Raw genomic sequence first — 17184 nt, forward strand, 5'->3', positions numbered from 1 at the left:
TACGAAAAGAATTCTCAAAATTTCAGAACAAAATATACGATTATATTCAGCGTTCTTCGTTAACAAAAAAAGAATATAAAAACAAAGATAAGTCAAGGTTGAATCCCTTACGTCCAATACTCTTATACGCAGAATACGCAATTGCATAAAATCGAATTTATAAATAAGTGTACTGTATTTTTACTATAATTTTTGAGAAAAATATGATTGAACTAATAAAATAGATAATATTGCACAATGTGTATTATAACACATTTTCAATGAAAGTACTTTGAATATGTGGTTTTGTTCCTCTGCAATTGAGTATAAGAAAATACTTACAAATTTGAGGGTGTGTTCGGTTGTTTGATTTTTACAAAATTTTACTATTCATTCCATTTTTTTCCTCAAAAAACATCAAATCAAACACCTATTTTTCATTTTTTATATTATACTGAAAATAAATTTTACATTCAAAACATCACATCAACACTTATTTATATCACATCATACAACAATTCAAATTCAAAATTTTTACTATTCAAATTCCAACTCAAAATCCAAAACCCCAAACAAACACACCCTACTTGCTTCGTAAAAATAAGAAAATTAAAGTAAACATAGATGTAAAAAATACTATTTTTCTAAAGCATTTTTTTTTTTTTTTTTTTTTGAAATGGTGTATATGAGTAGAAATCTTTGTCATTTAATTGTATATATAAACTGCAATTAGAACATTCACTACAATTTCAAAAAATAAAAGTATTTATAATTTCTTTATTGTGTCATTACAAATGTATAGGTAACAAAAAAAAATGAATAAAAAGAGGATATCCTTTTAAAGGAATAATGCACTAAAATCTAATTAATTTTTAATCAAAAGATGTTTCTTTGAAAATTGATTTGTTGATATAAGGATTTGATTTATAATTTTAAAATATTTGTAGATCGACTAAATTATATATATTTTCAAGATAGATGAGTTAGTTGAAAATAATAATAGTATTTCCAAAATTAATAGATATGCTAATCTAATATTCTCTATATTTATATATATTGTTAATATAGTTTAGATTTGTTAGGTTATTAATGCTTATTTAAGATAGTTTATTCATCCCTTATATAATTATGTATATATATATATATATATATTGCTTGCAATATTGTTGTTAACATAAATTTATATTAAATAAAATAATAAATTTATTGATAGAAAAAAATAAAAATAAAAAACACAAAACTCAATCATACAATGTGAGTAAAATAGGTGAGTTATAGGCACGTCTCTTCTTGCTTTATATCTAATTTTTTTTATTGCTTTGAAATTTTCAAAATAATAATAAAAATAATAATAATCTCTCCGGCTCACTTACCATATCCATCTTTTTATTTCCCTCTATCTCACTTATTTTATCATTTCTTTTTCAAAAAAGAATTATACATTTTAATTTTATTTTAAATTAATTTTAATTAGACTTATTAGTTTTTAATCTATAATTATTTTTATTATGATCTCTTGGTCTAAAAAAAAAAATAGTTTTATTTTGTTATTTTCATCGGTCACAAAACAATAGTCTCATTTTTATTTTTGGTAACAACCTTCTCATATTTTTACAAAATTATCTCCATAACCTCTAGCGTCCTCTAAGAATTCACTAGGGCAGCGATGGCACAATTTTTTTTTCACAATAATTATATAAAGTATAAAGTAGGAGCATTTTAATAAAAAAACTTTTACACCACTTACTATCAATGTAATACTATTATTCTTGAATTTTCGTATCAATACCAAATATCTTTATTATTTTGAGACGAAAATAATATAATAATTTTTTTTAGTAATATAATTTTTAATTATTTTCTAATTATACTCCTAAAATAATAATTAAAAAAAAAGTAACAAAATATAATATTATCAAATATTATTTAAATAAAAAAGTCAAACTTACAAACCTGAGTTTTTAATTAAGAGATACCACAGTACAAACGTAATCCTCTATCCCCAGAAGCAAAGAATTATTAATATCCATCCAAGAAGAAGAAGAAAGAAACTCACATATCGGCGGCCAGCCGTTTGTACAGACTCTCCGGCAGTCGTGGCGCCACGACGGCTTCCAACGGCGTCGTCATGTACGTAACCATCCCCGGATTCTCCCTCATATCAATCTCCTCCGGCCGGACTCCGTTCGGAGGCGACCACTTGAAATGGTGCAGCAAGTGCCCGATCATCGACGTCACCAAATTGATCCCGAGCTGCGTTCCCGGGCAGATTCTTCGCCCGGCGCCAAACGGCAGAAGCCGATAATCGTGCCCCTTCATGTCGACGTCCTCCTCGAGGAACCTCTCGGGCCTAAACTCGAGAGGATTTTTCCACACGGCCGGGTCGCGCGCGACGGCCCAAACGTTGACGTGCACGTTGCAGCCCTTCGGGATATCGTATCCTCCGACCTTCACGTTGGCGTTGGCGCGATGAGGAAGCATGAGCGGCGTTGGGGGATGTAACCGGAACGCTTCCTTGGCGACGCATTGGAGATACGGGAGTGACGAGAAGTCGAGCTCCGTCATGGTCCGGTCGTGCCCGATCACCGCGTCGAGCTCCTCCTGCGCCTTTTGCTGGACCCTCGGGTTCTTGATCAGCTCCGCCATCGCCCACTCCGTCGTTATCGCCGTCGTATCCATTCCCGCCGTGATCATGTCCTGCAATTTCGACGGTCGGGTCGTAAGAGAAACCCGATTCGCTAATTGGACTAGTTAAAAATGTTCGATTCTCACCCAAAGAAGGCCGATTATGGTGTCTTCGCTGAGGTTGTATTGATCTTTGAGCGTCAATAAGGCGTCGAAAAAGTGTTGTTTGGCACCTCCGGTGTTTTGTCGAGCGCGGGTGTGTTCTTCCATGATTTCGCGGGTGAGACGGTCGCGACGGGCTCCGTGCTGCGCGAAGGCCTCCTCGTCTAAGGGAAACATCCAGCGGAGCCACGGGATGTGCTCGGACATGGCGAGCGAGGCCCCGATTTTGATCCCATTGCTGACGATTGCCTTGAACTCAAGGCCTTGTTTGTCGATTACGTCGTCGGAATTTACGAACCTCTTCCCGAATGCCAGCCTTGTAATGTTGTTGAAGGCCACGGCTCCGATGAAACCTCGCAATGTCATGTTCTTCCCCGAGTTTTCTGTACAGTTCGAATTACCGATTAGAAGGTCTCAAGAACACATTTTCATTAACAAACTAGAATAAGATGTACAGTAACAACTATGGGTGTGTTTCTTTAGACCCAAACCTCCGAACTTTGCGTTTTAAAAATTATATATATTTTTTTCTGTCACAAAATATTTCATACCCAAATCAAACCTTTTTAAAAAAAAAAAATTCATTTTTTCTCTATTATAGATTCATTTTTTTGTCCACAATATAAAGTGTTCTCATTTCACACTCAGTGGAATGACCTTTATTTTTTTATACAACACAATACAGAAAATTGAAAATTTAAAATATATTAATTTTCGTATTATTTGATGTTTATAAAAAAAAAATGAATTTTGTTTATTTTACAAACTTTTATACTATTTAATTTTATAATTATTAGAAAAAAACATTTTATAAAATATTGTATCAAAACTATTGTTTAAATGAAACAAAAATCAAAATTAAAATTAATAAGATAAAATAAAATAAAAATGTACTAATTAAATACTCCATATTAATATTTATTTGTTAAAATACTTTTTTTATTTTTTATTGGATACATCGTTTTGTTATCAATTATTTTGTCCTTTTTATACTTTCTCTATTATATTTCTTAGACTAATTCTCTATTTTAACAAACAAAAAAATCAATTTTATATTCTTTGTTGAATTTTTTCCTTTTATAGTTTTATCTCTACTATATTTCTACAGTTTTATTCTCTATATAAAACACAATTAATATTTTACAGAAATTTATTATCTCTAAAATAATATACTATTGATTATATTTTTATTAAAATATTTTACTATATATTTTAATTTTTAATCAAATATGTTACTATATTATATTTTGTATTTCTATATTCTCAATCAAACATAACTAATTATTTTCAAAAAGTCTTTTCTAAATATACCCTGTTGCTATATTATTTCAAAATTGTTTTATTATAGTTTAAAATTAATTTAGAATGGAATGTTAAATTTATTAAAATAGTATTTTGATACATCCTCTTGAAAATATATATATATATTTTTTATTAAAAATCGTACAATATAAATAAAATAAATTTCAATTTAAAATCTTAACAAGAACAAACTCAAAATTCCTTCAAAGAAAGGTCTAATTCTTACTCCTTTCGCCTCAATTCAAAGTATTTTTATTATCTAAAGTATTCATTTCCTATTTTAGAAAAAATAATTGTACACTGATACAGAAATACCCTTAATTTTTACTTACATCACAAAAATATTATTACATATACAATTACTTTATACAAAAAGTCAAATGACAAAAATGTTAAAATCTCTTGCACGTTTTCACTAATCAATAAAATACTATTATTATTTCTTAATCTACTACAAAACCTCTAAAAAGCCATTTGAAAAGAGACTGGTAGGAAAAATATTCTCTATTATTCAAATTTATATCTTCTTTTAGTTGTCATTAAAAATAATTTTTTAGTAAAAAATTTATTTTTACTATAAAAAGATTGTTTATTACTCTATTCGTCTCATTTACCGTGTTTATTTTTTCATTTCTATATGTCCATTTAACTTTTTTTTTAAAAAAAATTATACACTTTAATCTTATTTTATAAATTTTAATTTATAAATTTTTTAATTTTAATTAGACTAATTAATTGTCTTAATCTTAATTTAAAATTATTTTTATTATATGCATTCTCAATTATATACTCCCTCCGTCTCCCTCCGTCCCAGATACCATGTCCATGTTGCCGTTTCTGTCTGTCCCACGTATCATGTCACTTTCCTTTTTTGAAAAATAATTACACATGTTAATCTCATTTTAATTTTTTTATTTTAATTAAATTAATTAGTTATCTTAATCTTAATTTATAATTATTTATATTAGAGGATAATTATTTTCACTAATACATTTTTAATTATCTGCTAATTACACCCTTCCTAAAATACCTGTAGACACGGTATCTGATACGGGAGTATTAACTATACACTTCTAACTTCTAAATTCTTTGTATTTATAATAAAAGTGACACAATAGCCGAGTTGGAGGTAGTATTAATTATTTTTATTAAAAACCTATGTACAACCAAATAAGTATAGGAGGAAAAAAAAAAAAGAAGCTACAAACAGCCAAAACAAAACAAAATAAAACAAAAGGCAAAAAAAGACAGACAAGTATTGGACCAATAAGTATGCTACAACTAAACTGACTCCTCGCTTCAATGTCCGACAATGCTAAGTTTGCTTGGATTTGATTTTTTATTTCAAACACAAATTTTTTTAATTCCTATTATTTTTAATAAAAAATATATTATTTGTTTTTTTTTCCTAAAAAAAAACATCAATTAAAATATTATTTAATTTAAAATTTAAATCAAAATATCAATATCACTCTCAATCATAATCAGAAATCAAAACCAAACAAACATATCAATACTGCAAAATGTTTTGATAGAAAATTTAAAGTCATGAAATTTTTTGAAAATAAAAATTATTAAAAATGAAATGTAATATCCTGAGGAGGACAATGAATACATCTTTTTTAAATATATATATATATAGAGCCAAAATTTCAAGAAAAAATAAAAATCATGTAGAAGATTCTACCCTTATATTATTATTATTATTATTATTCTTATTATTATTATTATTATTATTATTATTATTATTTCATACGTGTCACATTAAAATAGACTACCGGTACGATCAGAGCACTACAAAATCAAACTAAAATGGAATAAAAATTAAATGCGTGTTGAAAATGAAATTCAAAAAATTAAAAAACGCACCAGAAGAAGTACAATATTTGTAAACGGACTCCACCATAGCCGTGACCTCATCTTCCCTAATTGGGCGCAGAGCCTCGAGCCGCTTCGGCGAGAACAGCTCCAGCGTGCACACTTTCCTCACCTTCACATAGTGCGGTCCATAGTCCGCCCAAATCAAATCCTGACCGTCCTTACTGAACCTCGCCGCCGATCTGGACCGGTGCCGGTCCGCCAGCTGCTGATCCTTCTCCTTAAGCACCTCCTTCGCCAATTCCGCGTTATTAACGACGACGTTTAGCGTCGAACCGAACCACACCGAGATAATCGGACCGTACCGCTCCGCCCACTCTGCGTAGCACCGGAATCGCACCGGCTTGATGTCGAATAGGTTGCCGAAGATCGGCAAGGGGCGGGGACCGGGCGGGAGGCGATAGCGGAGGCGGAAGTAGAGGCTGTAGAGTAGGTATAGGACCGGAGGGAGGAGGATCGGAAGGAGGAGCGTAACGGCGACCATGGCGGTGTGTAGTTGGGAATTAGCTGAGAGGGGAAATGGGAATTAGGGCGCCATATATTTGGTTCGGTGTAGTTGGTGGAAGGGTATTAAAGTCTTTTCACAATACCCTAAACCGTAATCATGATGTTGATAAATACGGTGGTAACAATCCCACCCACTTTCTAATTTCCGAATCCATACCTATTTATTGGAGTACTATTATTATTATTATTATTAGTATAGTAATTATTATTGATTATGTGGTAACCGGAAATAATTAGTATGTTATTAATTATCATTATCATGCAATGTTATTTACATACTATATATTGTGTTAAGATTTAAAATGGATATATATATATATATAATTTCATATATTGTATAGATTATTATTATATGATATCAGCCTATATAATTATTATATTTTTTGTCTTTCAAATTTTTTATTCGTTAATATATTTAATTTACTCCGTTACACTAATTATTATTTTTTATTAAATATTAATTTTATATAAAAAAAACGATAGTACAAATTAAAAAAATATATATAAAAATATTTTTAATAATATTTTATAATGCTGTCATAATGACATTAATATATAAATTATAAAAATATAAGAATATTATTAATATTAATTACAACGATGCATAAAATGTAAATGTAACTATTGCCATAAATATAAGGATATTATTAATATTAATTACAACGGATAAAGTATTTATTTACCATAACTATCGTTATATTTATTTCACTCTCTTTTCATGTGTTTTATTAACAATTACCTTTTAATTTTTTAATTTTTTAATAAAATATTTATTGTTTTTAATGATGTAGGAACCTATAGTTACTATTCAAAAATACATTTTCATTATTATTATTAAAATTAAATAGTGGTATTTATAATTTATTTGAAGGTAGAATTTAATTGCAAAAATGGTAAATGATTGCGTCCGTAACGGGAGAGGGTTACTTATCGTTAGGTTTAGATATTGAAGTTGTCGGATCTGATATAGGAATGATCCAACGGTCAGAAATTAATAGGGATTAGGTGGGAACTATACGTGAGTTGGTGAAGGGTGGTTGGTGGAATGCAGGGTGTCCAACTAACACTCACTTTATTATTATTTTTTTATATATATAATTAAATAAATCTTAATAAAATAAAATTAAGACTGGGATTGTCTCACCATTAGAAAGTCGTCTCTCATTCTTTTTATTATTTTTTGTTTCTTCTTCTTAGTTGTTAATAAATAATTCTATTTATTTAATTTATTATTAAATTTTATTTCTATTGATTAGACACATATCTGTATATTTTTTATTTATTAATATTAATTAATATTTTTTTTTGGTTAGAAACACAGTATTTTAAATAATATATATTATTAAGTTATTAATAATAAATTAAAATAATATTTTATTATTTACACTACTAAGTTTGTAATATTTATTACTAAAATCTTTTAAAATTATTAAATTAAAATATTATTTAAATATAATAGTATTTGTTTGAGACGACTATTGAGACCCTCCACCAAATGTATGATAATGATTGGTTGAATATTATTTAAGGGTGTGTTTGTTTGGGGATTTGGATTTTGGATTGAGATTTGAATAGTAAAAATTTTGAATTTGAATAGTTGTATGATGTGATATAAATAGGGTTTGATGTGATGCTTTGAATGTAAAATTGATTTTTAGTATAATATAAAAAATAAAAAATATGTGTTTGATTTGATGTTTTTGGGGGGAAAAAATTGGATGAATAGTGGAAATCCTCCAAAATCCTTCAAACAAACACACCCTAAATATGTTTTAGAATTGTTAGGTGGTTTAGAAATTGTAAAGTATATACGTATCTATTTAAAGCGATATGTATAAATATTAAATTTAATATTTTAAATAAAAATAAATTTTAAATGTAATTCCACAATCACATATCTATTATTTTATTTTATTTTATTATTTTTTATGTCATAAATCAATGGTCCAACTACTATATATAAATGGTAAATATGATCTATGTGTTACTATAAAATTACTTTCACATTTTCATTATTATTCTATAAATATTATCTTTGTACGTTAAACTAAAGACTAAGGTTATTTTATTTGTTAGTTTTATTCATCGGATTATATTTTAATTAGACAGCATAGAATAAGAAAAATGGCAAAATGCCCGGTTTATCTATTTTTATTCTATTTTATTACGAACTAATTATAAAAAGTTATTGCAAATCCAAACAAAATCGATACAAAACTCGACTTTGAATCTCAAACTTTTAGAAGAATTCATCTAAATTCATAATTTTAAAACCTATAGACAATTAACCATCACATAAATCATAAAATATATTAAAAGCACTAAGAAAAATAATGAAAACATCGAACATAATAATAATAAAAGACAGTGTAAATAAAGAAAAGACACGACATATTTATAAAAAGCACATGAAACAATGATATTATTTTTGTCCATCCAAAAATAAGAATATCATTTTATAATTTAGTAATTGGATATCTACTAACATAATAAATATACTTAAAAATTGCAATATACTCCCTCCGTCCACTTATAATGTATACGTTTACTTTTGGCGTAGTGTTTAAAAAATAATAGTATTTTAATTATAGTGGATAGTTAAAAGTAGTGCAATGACATTTTTGCAATTACTTTTTACTATAAAAGTAATGATGCGATGCAAAGTAAATATATTTGTGAAAAAAAAATAGGGTATTTACTGAAATGTTTACTTTGTAATTAGACGTCTCAAAATAGAAATATATATAATTTAGCTGTACGGAAAGAGTATTACACAAATGTCATTAGTTTTATATTATACTATACTGATAAGGGTATTTCTTTTCTTTTTTCCATTATATATCAATATAGTACTAATATTCATAAATCAAAGTGCAAAAAACAAATAGTGATCTTGTTGTGGACAAATGTAGTATTTTTTTCATACAATATAAAAAATTATTGGGTTTATTAAAAATAACAAAGTATTGTGTTGTTAGATTAACATATTTTTTAGATATGAAAAATTATGTTGGTAATACAATAAATAATATCCAGTGTTAAGTTGTTGACTTCTTATGAATGAATAAAACATATATTTTATATTGTGGTAATGTGTGTATAATGTATTTTTTTTAAAAAAATTAATATTCACTAAAGATAGTGTCATCCAAAAACCAATGTGAAGATTATATTGAAAAGTATGATCCTTTTGTTTTTAATTATAAAATATATAAAATATTTTTGAGTTGAAATTATTCAATTATATATCTTTAAAAAAACCTAAATACAATATAAATAAACAAATGATAGAACATATAAAGAAAACATATGTAGTACTATAATTATAATAAAAACAAATTATAAAAATAACGAAAACATATAACATACGGTTGAACTATGATGAACTCGTGATCGTGAGATTATAGATTTAAACTCTCGATGTCTTTAGGTTCATTTATCACACATGACTTACTTTAATGGATTTAATTTACAGCGTATCAAATTCGATCGAAAGAATTTATCCAGTATGTGTATAATGTATCTTTATCCATTTGGCTCTAATTAAACAAAGATTTTAGAGTTTTTTTTAAGTAATAAAAAATGAGTATTTAATATGATATTTTTATAAAAATAAATAAATATGTAATATGATATTTTGTTTTGAAAAATATTATTAATGAATAGTATCAATTTCTAAAAATGTGTATGACCTTTTCAATTCCTTAGGATTTGATTTTAAGTTGGATTTGTAATTTGAATTTTAAGTTAAATAATAATTTAATGTAATTATTTAATGAGAATTTATATATATATATAATTATATTAGGTTAATACTAGTATTATTTTTTACTATTCATTGAATAGTATTTTTATAAAATAATAATAATTATTATTATTTTTATAAAAAATTTTAAGTTGGATTTGTCTTTGGTTTGGTAAGGATGTGTGTTGGAATATATGAAATATAAAAATAAAAATAAAAACATGACGAATTATATACCATCACTTTGTCTTTTAATGAAAATGCACAAAGCGCTATCTGTTTTATTTATTACTTGAAATTTCTTATGTTAATATAAAGTTTGCATGTTTAAAATTATACTGATGTTTAATTTTAAATAAAACCTAAATTACACAAATTTTATATAAAGAAAAAAATAAAAATTATCTTAAATGTTGTTTTTTAAAAAAAATAAATAACTAAATAAATAATCAATCATTAATCACTAACACACCCAAGTAATTTCATACACTCCATTTCAACATTTATTTATTTAATTGATGCCTTATTTTATGTCACGTTCCTTGCTCTTGTTATTATTTTTATTTTTATTTTAGATCACATTCAAATATTCGTTTTAAGGTCTTAATAAATTTCTCAAAACAATAATACTACTATTTATTTATATTTTATTTACACAAATTAATTTTTTTTTTTTAAAAAAGTTATTTATTTTTAGCGGATATAAAGCTTACATGTGTGCATTGGTCGTGTATCCTTATTTAGACACACACGTGGCTCCATTTCATTGGCTATGCCTTCAGTGCCGAGTGAAGAGCTCCGTGACAACGAGTAAGTTTGATTGGTTACCGTTGAATTATTGAATTGAGAATGATTTATAATATATTTAAGATTAAAAAAATTGAAAATATATATTTAATTGTTTTAATAAAAAATATATAATATAAATATTATTTTATAAATAATAAAATTTTATATAATACAATACATAAAATATATAATTTTTTATTAATAATAGTAAGAAATGCAAGTAATGTAGGCGTCGGTTTAAAACCATGATCTTACCGTCGCAATTTATTATAATGGTTGATAAAATATAAAGTGTTTGTTGGAATTTTATTCTCGGCTCGACCCAAATCAGCCCAACTTGATCCGACCCAAACCTACATGACCTAGACCCGATTTGATTTGGTAGGTCCGACACGATAAGTTCTGATTTTTTTTTATGACGTGGCAATAAAAAATGATATTGATGGATGCAGAGCCCACCCACCCAAATCCAAGGCCCAATTTAGAGTTTAACACTTTATTTAACCCTAGCATCTAAATTTTAGAATATACTATTGCTTATAAAATTAAATAAGTATTTTTATCAAATATTATAACTATTACATATATACAAAACATTGAAAATATTGTAAAATAAACAATGTAATGTTCTAACCGTAAAAATTATATATTTTTTTTCTCTAAAAATATCGAATCAAATAATAATTTTTCAATTTTTATATTATATTAAAAATTAACTTTACACTAAAAGTATCACGTCAACATATATTTATATAAAATCGAACAACTATTCAAATTCAAATTTATAATATTCAAATATTCAAAACCACAAACAAACGCCCCATTAATCTTTTACATAATTGGAGTATCACTGACTCACTGTTAAATAGTATTAGAAATAATTTCTAATATTTGTTGTAGATCTTACTTACGAAATTAAAAAATATTATATGTGTTTTGCTTTTAATCAATATTATTTTCAATAAAACAAAGTATTTTTTATTTTTATTTTTTTAAATTATAGAAACAAGCATTTTAAATGAATTCTAATAAATTTTAATAACTAATAATCTTTTTTTAAAAATTATAAATATGTACAGAATATAACATATCTATTTATGCCGTGGTTTTATTTTAGTATATTATTTCAATGAACTTATTTCAAATTATAATAAACATGTTTAAAGAGAATTTTATTAATCTATTATTTTCTTGATTAGTTTATAAAATTAAAAAAGATAAAATAAAATAATTATGATAAAATTAAGTGGTTAAACCTAAATTATTTTGCATTTGAATGAAGAAATCTATACATCTAATGCATTGTTTCATTTATTTTTTTTTAGTAAAATTCATGTAAATTATTTACTCAGGTTTACTTTTTATTTTATTTCAAGCAGTTAAAACTTCAAAGTGTAAAAAATTATTACATTTTTTAATATTTTTATAGTAAATATACTATAAAAGAAAAAAATAAAAATTATAATTCACTTTTATTAAAATTAGTTTCTGATCGAATCAACACACATTTGTATAGCCGATGAAGTATAGAGTATTATACTCCCTTCGTCCCATTAGAAGGGTGTCATTTGCTTTTTGCACGTAGATTTTTTAATATTAGTATTATATTGAATTGTAGTTAAAAATACAAAAATATCCCTATTAGTACCGTGTAATATAAAAGTAATGACATTTTTGTAATATATTGTAAGTTGAAAGGATATTATTATGTTAGGTAGGTAGTACAGTTACTAAATTAGGAAATGATAACCTTGTTTTGGAACGGACGAAAATAAAAAATGATAAATTTTCAACGGGACGGAAGGATTATTTTAATTTTAAATTAATATATTATGATATCATTTTAACTTATATATTAACAAGATTTTATGTTTGACTGCTACCAGAAAGTCAACTATAAATAATAAAAATTATACAAATTAAATTATAAAAAACTATATCTTTAAGATATAAAAAAACACATATAAAATTATGTTATTAAAGATTATCTCAACAGTAAAATTAATACAAATTTTAAAATGAAAATAGTATAATTTGAATATAATATTATAAAATGATGTTTAGTGTTTATATATATATATATATATTATATAATTGTTGAGTGTGTGTATATCTTACTATTTTTTTTATGTTTTGTTGTAATATTTTATAATCGAAGTGTGTACCGAATCTGATAATTTTGCTATTATATTATGTAAAAAAAGATGTGTATTTTTTTATAGAAAATGATAATAATTACATAATCAAAATTAAAATAAAAATTTAAAAGAATAAGCCATAGTTTTTATATTTAAATGTCTAATTTGCAGACTATTAGGTTTGGCCTGATTTGAGCACACTCGTCGAATAGCTGCTGCGAATTTCTATGTTATGAGAAAAATAATAAAAAAAAATTAATTAACATGACAATATGCATTATTTATTTATTAGTCTCTTTTTAATATTTTCCATTCTATTTTTTAATTTTTTTACTTATTATATATTTAGAAACAGGTGACCGATGTGAACTCAACCAAAAGACTTCTAGAAAATATTTGAATTGATAAAGATAAGTTTGTACAATTTATAAAATAGAATCATTGTCAATCTGATTCAAAAGTGGAGAAATTATGTAACCAATTCTTTGGAAAATAATAATAATAATAATAATAATAATAATAATAATAATAATAATAATAATAATAATTGATTATTCGTACCTGCCCAATCAACCATACCAACTTATGCTTGTTAATTATAAAATTGTTCTTTTAATTTGAGTTGTTTGTATGTATTTTAATTTGATTTTGGATTTAAATAATATTTTGATGTATATTTTATAAGATTAAATATTATATTACTATTGAAATTTGTGTATATATATATATAATAATAAAATGATATGAAAATATAGCGATTAGTATAAAATAAAGTTGAAATAAACTGAGGAGAGTTTCATAATTAAATATATATATTATGATGTGAGAATTTGTCCGTACTAAAAAAATGTGCACCGGGTAAATCCCTAACGGGTCCGACGAAAAAATCACATTAGACGAATCATGTATTACAAGTTACCTGAAGCGTTTGAACCATAACCTCACAGTCACAAATACAACTCCTAAACAGCTACGTATAAACATAACTCTATTTTTATTTATTTAATAAAATAATAATAATTAAGAAATCAATAAGTCGACATCCGCTAGTCTTAACCGCCTTGAGCAATAATAACAAATGCATCAACAATTCTATGATCTTTACATAAATCCACACCTCATCCAATAATATTCATCCACGTGTTTTCCATATTAATTTTATTTTTTAAAATATAATTTTCTGTAGTCATTAATGGCTGCGCACGTGGGAAATAGCACTTCGTCAATTCGCTTGCTTAACCTATCATTGTCATAGTTAGGCTGGCATCATTAGCGGGACGTTATTTTATTAATTATTATTAATACTTTTTTAAATTACTGTATTTAAAATATTAAATTCAATAATTATTTCATTAAAATAATATCTATTTTACTGTTCAATAAGCATAAACTTCACTTAATATTATAAAATTTTTAAATTTATACTTATTTATAAAATATAAAATTATATTAATTTACACATTAAAAATAAAAATAATATTTCATTCGTTCATTTCAAATATTTACATTTATTTTTTTATTGAACAAAGTATAAAAAATAGTATTATATTTAAATAGTATTCCTTCCGTTCCAAACAAAGTGTAATATTTATTTTTAGCACGAGTTTTTTTTATGGATAATATTAAATAGAATAATTTACAAATTAGGTGATGTGATGGTGAGAGAAATATATATTTTATTTTTTTATTTAGATAATATGAGAGGATAAAGTATGTATAATTAATTATATCTTATTTTAAAAATATTGCAACGTATTTAAGACATACCAAAAATAAAATACTGTAAAGTGTTTGAAACGGATGAACTAGTTTGGCAGATATTTTCTATATAATAAAAACTTTATTAATATAATAATATCAATAAAAATATTAAAAATATATTCAATCTGACATCTAATTTTTTTTAAAAAAAAGATAAAAACTAGATTTTTTTTCTTTTTTAAATAAAAATATATTAAAAAATAATATTTTTTTATTAAAAAATACAATGAAAATAAATTTAAATGATAATAAAAAAATAATAATAAATTTAAATGACAAATAAAATATAATTTGATAAGCTTACGGGTCATTCAAGTAGCTTCTTTTAAAGAAGCTTCCATAGATCCCCTCTTTCTCTCTAACCTTCCTTTTCCCTACATCACTCACTCCCAAAAATGTCCAAATTCTTTTAATTAATTAATTAATTAAATATTTATTTTTCTATAATATGTCCTTCCCCGAAGCAACCTTAGCCGAGGTTGTCTACCTCTTACATACACATCAAATACCTATTTATATGTTTGATTTTTCATTTCTCCATCTTCATCGTCATCGTCATCGTCGTCATCGTTATCATAAATCCTCGTCATTGTTATCATAGACCGAACAATGGATGTCCAAATTGATCATCAAAGAGTGAATTCCCAACGGAGGAAGAAAAACAACAAATCGAAGAAGAAGAAGATCGGCGGCGGCGGCGGCGGGAAGAACTCATCCCTCAAAGTGGTTTACATATCGAGCCCGATGAAGGTGACAACGAGCCCCGCGAAGTTCCGGTCGCTCGTGCAAGAGCTTACGGGTAAGGATTCCGATATATCGCAGTACATGGACGAAAACGACAGGTTCGATTCGATGGGAGATCGAGATTTTGGCCGTGATCACGATCATAACGGTGCCGTTTTCTTGACGTTGGAGGACTCGCCGACGAGCTCCGAGTCGTTCTTGGAGGCTATAGACGACGCGTTTATCGCGCGGATGGACGCACATTTTGGCGGGAGTATGTTCTCGTTAAATTTGAATTCGAATTCGTGTTCGGGTTCGGGATCGGGATCGGGATCGCCGTTGTGTGAAATGGATGATGTGTTAGGAAGCTACGATGAGTTGTTGTGATTGCCTTTTTTTTGGGTCTATATATTTTTATTTAATTTATTATTATTATTTATTTAAGATATATATATATATGTATATTTGTATGTATATTTACGTATGAATTAGGCAATATTGATGGATGAATATATTCAAATTTGTGGAACTGTTTTTAGTCGTACATTTGTTGGATCAAATTAGTGACTTCTATGGCAACCACTTTTTGTCTTATTGAATTTATTCCGTGGAGCCTTTTGTATTAAAGATAGTTTGAATTTAAAAAAACAAAGAAAAAAAATTTGATTTTTTTTTTTTTTTTTAAATGATACTAGAATCCATAATCGTTATTATTTGAGTATATTTTGAATAAATTTCTGATTAAAACTACTAGTATGCAAATTAAGTTAATAAGACAGGTCATATTAGACAAATTATGTACTTTTTGGTATATGCAGGTATTTGATATCTGAACCGAACTGAACAAATACCCGAAATCGCGAACCGTATTCGAACCGAAAATTTCGGTTAACCGAAAATATTTGTAATATTTGCAAATAACTCGAACCGAACCGAAATTAAGAAAAAATATATATAAAAAAAAATTAAAATTCTAATTAAATAAAAATATTTGCAAATATTTCAAATATCCGAACCGAAACCGAACCGTATATAATTATTAATATAAATTTTAAAATATAATATTATAAATACATAAATATATTCGGTTCAGTTAACCGAACCGAAAAAAATATGAAAAACCGAAACCGAACCCGAACCGGACCGAACAAATATCAAATATGCAGTATTTGTATTCGAACCGAATTTGCTCGGTTAACCGAAAATTCGGTTCGATTCAGTTCGATTCAATGGTTCGACGATTCGGTTCGATTTTTTTGTCCACCCCTAATTATACATTGTTATTTTATTGTTTTTTTTTTTTTTTCAGAATTATTAGACTATTTAATTTTGATTGAATGTGAAATTTGATTTAAAAATATATTGATACCATATTACATGAAAATAAAAATAATAGTATTTTTTTATTAAGAATAGTGTTGATTTTTATTTTTTTTTGTAAAAAAATCAAATTAAACTATTTTGACATTATTCTTTGATATTTAGGCTTGATTTACCCTAACGTTTTAGTCTTCTTAAAAATTAAACAATATGTATGTATATAATATTCATCTAAAAAAAGACTTGCACGTAATG

General features: G+C 25.9%; 1 protein-coding gene across 1 annotated transcript; it reads right to left on the reverse strand.

Moving 5' to 3' along the window:
• Nucleotides 1–1876: 1876 nt before the first annotated feature.
• LOC127260999 (cytochrome P450 98A2-like) lies at nt 1877–6471 on the reverse strand. The gene is made up of 3 exons (XM_051289113.1): nt 5938–6471; nt 2752–3149; nt 1877–2676 (listed from the first exon to the last, which is right to left on the reverse strand). Exons 1-3 carry the CDS (start codon nt 6428–6430, stop codon nt 2032–2034), a joined length of 1536 nt encoding a protein of 511 aa, XP_051145070.1. The 5' UTR covers nt 6431–6471; the 3' UTR covers nt 1877–2031.
• Between the last annotated feature and the right edge of the window lie 10713 nt (nt 6472–17184).

The sequence above is a fragment of the Andrographis paniculata genome, unplaced genomic scaffold, assembly GCF_009805555.1.
Source record: "Andrographis paniculata isolate CXL003 unplaced genomic scaffold, ASM980555v1 Contig62END, whole genome shotgun sequence".
Classification (NCBI taxonomy): Eukaryota; Viridiplantae; Streptophyta; class Magnoliopsida; order Lamiales; family Acanthaceae; genus Andrographis; species Andrographis paniculata.

What these genes read in the sequence shown, in the direction of transcription:
- LOC127260999 (XM_051289113.1), bottom strand. Translation starts at nt 6,430, where the DNA reads ATGGTCGCCGTTACGCTCCTCCTTCCGATCCTCCTCCCTCCGGTCCTA. An exon ending in CAAATATTGTACTTCTTCTG is followed by an intron (nt 3,150 to 5,937) that starts GTGCGTTTTTTA and finishes CGAACTGTACAG; the next exon opens with AAAACTCGGGGAAGAACATG. An exon ending in CCATAATCGGCCTTCTTTGG is followed by an intron (nt 2,677 to 2,751) that starts GTGAGAATCGAA and finishes TCGAAATTGCAG; the next exon opens with GACATGATCACGGCGGGAAT.